The 10,566-nt window shown below is 48.3% G+C and overlaps 1 protein-coding gene across 1 annotated transcript in view; it reads left to right on the forward strand.

Moving 5' to 3' along the window:
* The window catches only part of LOC122547709 (uncharacterized), a 609,753-nt gene that overhangs the window by 488,403 nt on the left and 110,784 nt on the right, over nucleotides 1-10,566 (forward strand). Inside the window, exons 81-82 of the mRNA XM_087989511.1 lie at nucleotides 3,117-3,311; nucleotides 4,616-4,904. Coding sequence (XP_087845637.1) covers nucleotides 3,117-3,311; nucleotides 4,616-4,904 — 484 coding nt within the window. The remainder of the gene's footprint in view (nucleotides 1-3,116; nucleotides 3,312-4,615; nucleotides 4,905-10,566) is intronic.

Below are 10,566 nucleotides of genomic sequence, written 5' to 3' on the forward strand. Positions count from 1 at the left end.
AACCCCCCCCCCCCCGCCCCCAAACAGAGGTGCATTAATATTAATGTTATACATCTGACGTGTACATTTGCTCATACTTAGGAATATTTTATATTGTACTGTATTATATTCCGACTTGCCTATCTTATGTACATACTCAATCAGGGAACCCATTCAGAACCCAGGGACTGCCAGTAACTTTCAGAGCAAATGAGGCCAGTATTTAAGGGCAAAGGGAGTATAAGGGAATAAGCTCGGGTAGAACATAAAGACAGAGGAGAAAGTGAGGTCTGCAGATGCTGGAGATCAGAGCTGAAAATGTGTTGCTGGAAAAGCGCAGCAGGTCAGGCAGCATCCAAGGAGCAGGAGAATCGACGTTTCGGGCATAAGCCCGATTCCTGAAGAAGGTCTTATGCCCGAAACGTCGATTCTCCTGCTCCTTGGATGCTGCCTGACCTGCTGCGCTTTTCCAGCAACACATCTTTCAGCCTAGAACATAAAGACAGCCGTGTCCGGGTTGGGCTGAATGGCCTGTTTGAATGCCCTATTTCTGTGGGTATAAGATGAGCTGTTTATCGTTTCTCACCCAAAACCGTTGACCTTTTGAGTTCATTTGACCCTGTTTCATCCATCACTGGACTTCCAGAGGAGGCCATTCTGCCCCTCGAGCCTGTTCTGCCCTTCACTGAGATCTGGTTGATCTGTGACCTCACACCATGAAATATTTCCTAAATTCACTCCTGAAAAGTTATTGCTAATCTTTTAGACGCTTGTCCTAGATTTTTGACCAGGAGTAGCTATTCTCTCTTTGATCTATCTCAATCTCTTTAAGATCTTTAAAACTTGGACCAGTTGCCTCTTAACCTTTGGAATTGCTCGATAATCTAATCCCTTGGGAGTCCAGGTGTTGTTTTGGTAAAACTACACTGTGCTGTATCGAAGGCCATTCTCACCTTCTGAAGGTGCAATGCCTGGAGCTGTTCCCAGTGACTCTGGGTGTAGTCTAATTAGGGTGCTATCCAGATGCAGCATCCTCCTTATATTCCAGTCCTCCTGATGTGAAGGTCAGTCTTTCACTCAGCTGTTTGATTGTTATTTCTGGTACTTGACTGATCTGTGTATCTGACCCCCCCCCCCAACAAAGTTTGCAATGTCTCCAGTTACCCACGATTCAGAAAGAAAGCAGTTTCTTTTTGTTTAAAGTCCAAAGTTTTGCCAATTCACTTAATCTTGCTATATCTCTTTGTAATGTAACGCTATGCAACTACAGTGCGCCCATCTGTGTGAGTGGACGACTCAGTCCCATCCTCTCCATCTACTGTCACACAGCCAGTGTCCCAACAAGTTCAAGAATTTGACTTTGATTCCCCAAGAGCCAGTGTTGATGAGCAGTCTCTTTGGAGGAACTTAACGTGGTGCCACTGTTTAAGAAAGGTGGTAAGGACAAGCCAGGGAACTATAGACCAGTGAGCCTGACCTCAGTGGTGGGCAGGTTGTTGGAGGGAATCCTGAGGGACAGGATGTACATGTGTTTGGAAAGGCAAGGACTGATGAGGGATAGTCAACATGGCTTTGTGCGTGGGAAATCATGTCTCACAAACTTGACTGAGTTTTTTGAGGAAGTAACAAAGAGGATTGATGAGGGCAGAGCAGTAGATGTGATCTATATGGACTTCAGTAAGGCGTTCGACAAGGTTCCCCATGGGAGACTGATTAGCAAGGTTAGATCTCATGGAATACAGGGAGAACTAGCCATTTGGATACAGAACTGGCTCAAAGGTAGAAGACAGAGGGTGGTGGTGGAGGGTTGTTTTTCAGACTGGAGGCCTGTGACCAGTGGAGTGCCACAAGGATCGGTGCTGGGTCCACTGCTTTTTGTCATTTACATAAATGATTTGGATGTGAGCATAAGAGGTACAGTTAGTAAGTTTGCAGATGAGACCAAAATTGGAGGTGTAGTGGACAGCAAAGAGGGTTACCTCAGATTACAACAGGATCATGACCAGATGGGCCAATGGGCTTGTAAGTGGCAGGAGGAGTTTAATTGAGATAAATGCGAGGTGCTGCAGTTTGGGAAAGCAAATCTTAGCAGGACTTATACACTTAACGGTAAGGTCCTAGGGAGTGTTGCTGAACAAACAGACCTTGGAGTGCAGGTTCATAGCTCCTTGAAAGTGGAGTCGCAGGTAGATAGGATAGTGAAGAAGGCATTTAGTATGCTTTCCTTTATTGGTCAGAGTATTGAGTACAGGAGTTGGGAGGTCATGTTGCGGCTGTACAGGACATTGGTTAGGCCACTGTTGGAATATTGCGTGCAATTCTGGTCTCCTTCCTATTGGAAAGATGTTGTGAAATTTGAAAGGGTTCAGAAAAGATTTACAAGGATGTTGCCAGGGTTAGAGGATCTGAGCTATAGGGAGAGGCTGAACAGGATAGGGCTGTTTTCCCTGGAGCATCGGAGGCTGAGCGGTGACCTTATAGAGGTTTACAAAATTATGAGGGTCATGGATAGGAAAAATAGGCAAAGTCTTTTCCCTGGGGTGGGGGAGTCCAGAACTAGAGGGCATAGGTTTAGGGTGAGAGGGGAAAGATATAAAAGAGACCTAAGGGGCAACTTTTTCACGCAGAGGGTGGTACGTGTATGGAATGAGCTGCCAGAGGAAGTGGTGGAGGCTGGTACAATTGCAACATTTAAGAGGCATTTGGATGGGTATATGAATAGGAAGGGTTTGGAGGGATATGGGCCAGGTGCTGGCAGGTGGGACTAGATTGGGTTGGGATATCTGGTCAGCATGGACGGGTTGGACTGAAGGGTCTGTTTCCATTCTGTACATCTCTATGACTGTATAACAGCCGGTGACATTCCCCTGCGCACTTCTCTAGCTCACTGTTCAAAACCAACTCGCTCAGGTTTGTCAGGTCTGACTCTCCCTTCACAAATGCAGCCTGGCTTTCTCTGCCGAGCGGTGACCTGAGAGCACCACCTTTGGGGGGGGTCCCTGAGAAATCCAGAGCAACCCGCCTCCGCAGAAATCAACCAAGGGCACAAGGGACACCTGTCATACGATGGGGCTATCCAAGATGATTGGTGACTGCAGCCATCACTAACTGGTATTTCTCTTTGTGATGACCCACAGGCCTTTCAGCAGGAGATCACCCTGAACACCACCAAAATTGACCAGCTGATTGTGTCTGGCGAGAGGCTGATCTGGAAGATTGAGCCGATGGATGCAGTCACCATCGAGGAGGAGCTGGAGGAGCTGCACGCCTACTGCCAGGAGGTCTTCGGACGGGTCGCCCGCTTCCACCAAAGGCTCATGTCCAAACGGCCGGTGAGAGCCAGAGTGACCCCTTCCCGGGGCAAGGGTTAGCAACCCTGGGGGAAGGGGGCACACATAACACTGGGGCGGAGGGTGGGGGAGCTCTGCACACATTGTAACTAGTGAACATTGTCAGATGATAGAAGCAGAAGGGGGGGGATCATGTTAGATCTATCTTCAGAGATCAGAGAGTTTATTAAAATTATCCACCTTAATGGGCTGAGAAGTGGCAGATGGAGCTTACTTTAGATAAATGTGAGGTGCTGCATTTTGGGAAAGCAAATCTTAGCAGGACTTATACACTTAATGGTAACGTCCTCGGGAGCGTTGCTGAACAAAGAGACCTTGGAGTTTAGAACTTTATGAAAGTGGAGTCGCAGGTAGATGGAATAGTGAAGAAGGTGTTTGGTGTGCTTTCCTTTATTAGTCAGAGTATTGAGTACAGGAGTTGGGAGGTCATGTTGCGGCTGTACAGGACATTGGTTAGGCCACTGTTGGAATATTGTGTGCAATTCTGGTCTCCTTCCTATCGGAAAGATGTTGTGAAAAGATTTACAAGGATGTTGCCAGGGTTGGAGGATTTGAGCTACAGGGAGGGGTTGAACAGGCTGGGGCTGTTTTCCCTGGAGTGTCAGAGGCTGAGGGGTGACCTTATAGAGATTTATAGAATCATGAGGGGAATGGATAGGATAAATGGACAAGGTCATTTCCCTGGGCTGTGGGAGTCCAGACCTAGAGGGCATAGGTTTAGGGTGAGAGGGGAACGATATAAAAGAGACCTAAGGGGCAACTTTTTCACGCAGAGGGTGGTGTGTGTATGGAATGAGCTGCTAGAGGAAGTGGTGGAGACTGGTACAATTACAACATTTAAAAAGCATCTGGATGGGTATATGAATAGGAAGGGTTTGGAGGGATATGGGCCGGGTGCTGGCAGGTGGGACTAGATTGGGTTGGGATATCTGGTCGGCATGGACGGGTTGGATGAAAGGGTCTGTTTCTGTGCTGTACATCTCTATGACTCTAAAGGTTCACTCTGGGTAAAGCCAGTGATGGGGAGAGAGTGTACATGGGGCTGTGGGAGGGGGATTAAACGGGGGATAGGGTCAGTGATGTGGGCAGGGTGTACACAGGGTTCTAGGAGGGGGATTAAATGGGGAGATAGGGTCAGTGATGGAGGGGAGTTTATACTGGGGTGGGAGTGGGGTTAATTGGGAGGAGAGTGTACATGAGTTAAGGCACTGATTGTAGATATAGTACTGGGTATCCCCAGCCCTGTAAATGGTGGGTAATGGTTTCTGTTGCTGGTTGTGTTATAGATGATTGAAGAGAAGGAGGATCTGTCTGACAGGGAAGCCGACACTGAAGATGGGGCTGAGCTACAGAACATGAGCTGGCAGGACAAGGCTGATGGTTCCGAGCTGTCCACTCAGGGGTCTTTGTGTCACCTGACCCTGCCCGAAGAAACACAGCAGCATGAGCGGTCAGGGGGCGCGACCCCGGTCAGTGTGGACTCCATCCCCTTAGAGTGGGACCACACGGTGGATGTCGGGGGATCATCGTCACATGAAGATGAAGATGATGGCTTGTACTTCAGCAACTTATCAGGTACCAGTCGGTTAGCACATGGTACTGCTCGATACTTGGAGCCAGCAGCCCTCTGCCAGTGTTTTGTGTTAGTATGAGAGATCCTTTCACATCTACAATATCCCCAAAGTGTGTCATAGGCCAGTGCAGCAGTTCTGTTTACAGCACGATCCCACTATCAGGTAAACAAAAATGTTTTTTTTGTGTTGTGTGTGGTGGAGGAAGTTTGGCTGTAGATTAGTAAATGAAGCTCCATCCAACCTCCTTGTGCAGTCATGGTGGCCTGTTTCTGTGTGAGTTGTGATTCGTTCTCAATCTGCTCCTGAGCAGCTGCAGCACCGAGGCTGCTGTTTGCCTGGGACTCTGGCCTCGCAAACCCCTTCCTTCAGCAGCTAGAGAGCCAGCTGTTTCAGGCTGGAAGATCTCTCCTGGTCGGCGCTGTTGGTCATTGCCAACTTAGTACACTTTGAAGAGTTTGTGAGGTGCAGCTCAACCTCTGTGATGGGATTGTAGTTCTCTACAAATCACTGCTTAAGGTCATCTTGGGTGATTCATGTCCTGCTGAGCTTATTTATCACTGTCTAATAATCTATTCAGCACAGAACAGTGTCTGAGGATCTTGAAGCTTATGTGGTGATGCCTCATCCAGTATTGGCGCTGGTTTCTGTAGTGAGCCCACGGTTCTGACCCAGATAGGAACATTGAGGAGAACCACTCTGTACCCTTCAGGTGGTGCCAGACACACTTTGAAGGGCAGCTCAATAAGTTGTTGGTTTTGGACAGTCTGTGTTCCATGTCCTGGAGCATTTGAACTCGGTGAACTGTCCCACTGCATTGAGATTGCTGTAGTTAGTGCTGACCCAATGGCGGGTGGTCATCTCCTTGGGGCTATAATGACTCCAGCATTTCTGTTCCCATCAGTAAGGCCCCATTTCCAATGGAACTGCATTGCTTTCTCTGTGAGCACCAGAAGAGGGCAATCATTGACAAACAATCATTAAGAAACTGTTCTCCTGTTGTGTGCTATCTGCCAGTAGTTGGCACATTTTCACGGCACTGTATTCGGAAGAGGATGCATTTGCCCCTGTGCCAAGCCTATTATTGCCTCCTTAAAGCATCTGGTTGAAGGAATTTGAGGAAATTGCCCTCAGCCTTACACATCAGGAGGCTTCACCCTGCTCAGTGTAATTTCTCTGAGCTTTGTACAGTTGTTCAAGAACTGATTGTATCGAGCTCTTCGGGGTCTACAGGATCATGGTCTGGTTCCTATTGATCCTGCACTGTTTCAGGACAAAGTCCTGTTTGTAACTTCCCAGCTGGCTCTGAATCCACTCTGACCAAGATTTAGCTTTTTCAGCATTTATTTGTTCACAGCACCTGGGTGTCGCTGACTGGGCTAGCATTTAATGCCTGTCCCTCGTTACCTGCTGTCAGGGAGGGAGGTCCCGGATGTTGACCCAGCAGCACAGAAGAACAGCGATATATTTCCAAGTCAGGAGGGTGGGTGGCTCGGAGGGGAACTTGCAGGGGGTGGTGTTCCCATGTATCTGCTGCCCTTGTCCTTCTAGATGGAAGTGGCCGTGGGTTTGGAAGGTGCTGTCTGAGGGTCTTTAGTGAATTTCTGCAGGGCATCTTGTAGATGACATACACTGCCTCTAGTAAACTGTAGTTTGATTTGATTTGATTTATTATTGTTATGTACTGAGATACAGTGAAAAGTATTGTTTCACGTGCTAACCAAATAAATCATACCTTACATAAGTACGTAAGGGTAATAGAACAGAATGCAGAATATAATATTATAGCTATAGAGAAGGTGCAGAGAAAGATCCACTCTAATATGGAAGGTTTGTTCATTGTCTGATAACAGCAGGGAGGAAACTGTTCTTGAATCTGATTGTAGATGATTTCAAACTTTTGGGTCTTCTGCCGGACAGAAGGGAGACTGGATTTTGTGATGGACTGGGCTGTGTTCACAACTCTCTGTCGTCTCTCGCACCTTGGGCAGGGCAGTTGCAGTGCCAAGCCATGATGCACCTGGATAAGATGCTTTCTACAGTGCGTCCCTAAAAATAAATGTCTTTGTGGACATGCTGAATTTCCTTAGCCTCCTGTGAAGTAGAGGAGTTGATGTGCTTTCTTAACTGTAATGTTGATGCGGATGGACCAGGACAGATTGTTGGTGCCCATCGCCCCCAGGAACTTGATGCTCTTCACCATCTCCACCTTGGCACCATCGATACAGACAGGGGCGTGACCTCCGCTCTGCTTCCTGAAGTCAATCACCAGCTCCTTTGTTTTGCTGACATTGAGGGAGACATCGTGGTTTTGCACCATGTCTTTCCTGTATTCTGTCTCCTCATCGTTTGCATTCTGAGTTTGGAGATGAGTTTAGTAGTAACAGGATAGGTCAGAGTCAGCCTGGATTTATGAACGGGAAATCATGCTTGACGAATCTTCTGGAATTTTTTGAGGATGTAACTCTGAAGATGGACGAGGGAGATCCAGTAGATGTGGTGTACCTGGACTTTCAGAAAGCTTTTGATAAAGTCCCACATAGGAGGTTAGTGAGCAAAATTAGGGCGCACGGTATTGGGGGCAAAGTACTAACTTGGATTGAAAGTTGGTTGGCTGATAGGAAACAAAGAGTAGTGATAAACGGCTCCATTTCGGAATGGCAGGCAGTGACCAGTGGGGTACCGCAGGGATCAGTACTGGGACCGCAGCCTTTTACAATATATGTTAATGATATAGAAGATGGTATTAGCAATAGCATTAGCAAATTTGCTGATGATACAAAGCTGGGTGGCAGGGTGAAATGTGAGGAGGATGTTAGGAGATTACAGGGTGACCTGGACAGGTTAGCTGAGTGGTCAGATGCATGGCAGATGCAGTTTAATGTGGATAAATGTATGGTTATCCACTTTGGTGGCAAGAACAGGAAGGCAGATTACTACCTCAATGGAATCAATTTAGGTAAAGGGGCAGTACAGAGAGATCTGGGTGTTCTTGTACACCAGTCAATGAAGGTAAGCATGCAGGTACAGCAGGTAGTGAAGAAGGCTAATAGCATGCTGGCCTTCATAACAAGAGGGATTGAGTATAGAAGCAAAGAGGTTCTTCTGCAGCTGTACAGGGCCCTGGTGAGACCACACCTGGAGTACTGTGTGCAGTTCTGGTCTCCAAATTTGAGGAAAGACATTCTGGCTTTTGAGGGAGTGCAGCGTAGGTTCACAAGGTCAATTCCTGGAATGGCGGGACTACCTTACGCTGAAAGACTGGAGCGACTGGGCTTGTATACGCTTGAGTTTAGAAGACTGAGAGGGGATCTGATTGAGACGTATCAGATTATGAAAGGATTGGACACTCTGGAGGCAGGAAACATGTTTCCGCTGATGGGTGAGTGCTGAACCAGAGGACACAGCTTAAAAATACGGGGTAGACCATTTAGGACAGAGATGAGGAGAAACTTCTTTACCCAGAGATTAGATTAGATTACATTACATTACAGCGTGGAAACAGGCCCTTCGGCCCAACAAGTCCACACCGCCCCGCCGAAGCGCAACCCACCCATGCCCCTACATTTACCCCTTACCTAACACTACGGGCAATTTAGCATGGTGGTGGCTGTGTGGAATGCTCTTCCCCAGAAGGCAGTGGAGGCCCAGTCTCTGGATTCATTTAAGAAAGAGTTGGATAGAGCTCTCAAGGATAGTGGAATCAAGGGTTATGGAGATAAGGCAGGAACAGGATACTGATTAAGGATGATCAGCCATGATCATAATGAATGGTGGTGCAGGCTCGAAGGGCTGAATGGCCTACTCCTGCACCTATTGTCTAATGTCTAGTTGGAATTATGGTGCTGAAGGTGGAGCTAAGGTCAATAAATAGGAGTCTGACATAGGTGTTCTTGTTACCCACATGTTCCAGGGATGAATGTAGGGCCAGGGAGATGGGTCCATTGTGACAGGAGGTGAATTGTAGTGGATCAAGGCAGACTGGTAGGCTGGGTTTGCTGTGAGCCATTACTAACCTCTTGAAGCACTTCATAATAATGAAGGTCAGAGCCACCAGGCAGTAGTCATTGAGGCACATTTCCTGATGTTTCCTTGGCACCGGGATGCTAATGGTCGTCTTAAAGCAGGCGGGGATGTCACATCGTAGTAAGGAGGGGTTAAAGATGTCTGCAAACACTCCCGTCAGCTGGTCTGTGCAGGATGTGAGTTCACAGCTGGGGGCTCCATCCAGGTCGGTCACTTTCTGTGGGTTCACCCTCCAGAGGCCAGTCTGCCCCCTGCGGCAGTGACTGTGGGTACAGGGGCAGCCCAGGCTGTCAGGGCAGTGACATCATTTCACTGACCTTCTGTTGAAAACGAGTGTAGAATGCACGAAGCTCATTGGGGAGGGATACAGTGTTGTCAGTGATTCTACATCAGTTTGTAGCCCGTTACAGTGAGTAAGCCTTGTCACAGCCCCCATGTAATCGTGTGGTTACTCTGGCTCTCTAGTCTAGTCTGAGATTGGCTCTTAGTGTCCCTGATGGCTCTGTGAAGGTCATACCTGGGTTTCCTGTAAAGGTCAGGGTCACCCGACTAGAACATCTCAGCCCTGGACCTGGAGGTAGAGGGAGTGGGTGTTTGTGGATGTGGGGCCAATCAAGCGGCTGCTTTGTCCTGGATGGTGTCGAGCTCCTTGAGTGTTGTTGGAGCTGCCTCCATCCAGGCAAGTGGGGAGTATTCCATCCCACTCCTGACTTGTGGTTTGGGGAGTCAGGAGATGAGTTACTTGCTGCAGGATTCCCAGCCTCTGACCTGCTCTTGTAACTACAATAGTAAGTAACTGCCGCAGACAGGAAGATGGTGTCTCACTGTCATAGAAGCTTCCTTGCGTAGACAGAGAGAGAGAGAGAGAGCCTCTCGTATAGACTGTCACACACTGACATGAAAACACTTGGATAGAATTGAGTGAAGGCAAGTCGAACCATAGCCTTTAGAAAGGGACTGGACGTGAGAAAAGAAAAGATTGCGAAGCCTGATGGAGAGAGCAGGGGGACAGGGGACAGGTGACTTTCTCCTGCAGAGAACAGCACATAACTGTTCTGTGATACTGACAGCCCATGGCCTTTTTTAATTCAGACCAGACTTTACCTTCTCCACTCTTAAAACTAGATTCAGATATTTAGCTTCTTCCCATAGAACTGGAACTCCTCTGTGTGACTGACCCAGTAAGAGAGCCACATCACTAATGGACCCTGACTCAGTGAGAGCTGTTCTGAAGAAGACTGCTGCCTCATGATCCTGTCTAAGGCATGACCTGTGTGACGCTCTCTCGCTCACTCGCCTGCTCCCTCTCTCTCTCGCTCCCTCTCTCTCGCTCCCTCTCTCTCTCGCTCCCTCTCTCTCTCTCGCTCCCTCTCTCTCTCTCGCTCCCTCTCTCTCTCTCGCTCCCTCTCTCTCTCTCGCTTACTCTCTCTCTCCCTCTCTCACTCCCTCTCTCTCTCGCTTACTCTCTCTCTCTCTCTCGCTTACTCTCTCTCTCTCGCTTACTCTCTTTCTCTCACGCTCCCTCTCTCTCTCGCTCCCTCTCTCTCTCGCTCCCTCTCTCTCTCGCTCCCTCTCTCTCTCGCTCCCTCTCTCTCTCTCGCTCGCCCGCTCCCTCTCTCTCTCGCTTACTCTCTCTCTCG

This window comes from Chiloscyllium plagiosum, unplaced genomic scaffold (assembly GCF_037043375.1).
Source record: "Chiloscyllium plagiosum isolate Xiang-an unplaced genomic scaffold, Cpla_swu_hap1 HiC_scaffold_8, whole genome shotgun sequence".
NCBI lineage: Eukaryota > Metazoa > Chordata > Chondrichthyes > Orectolobiformes > Hemiscylliidae > Chiloscyllium > Chiloscyllium plagiosum.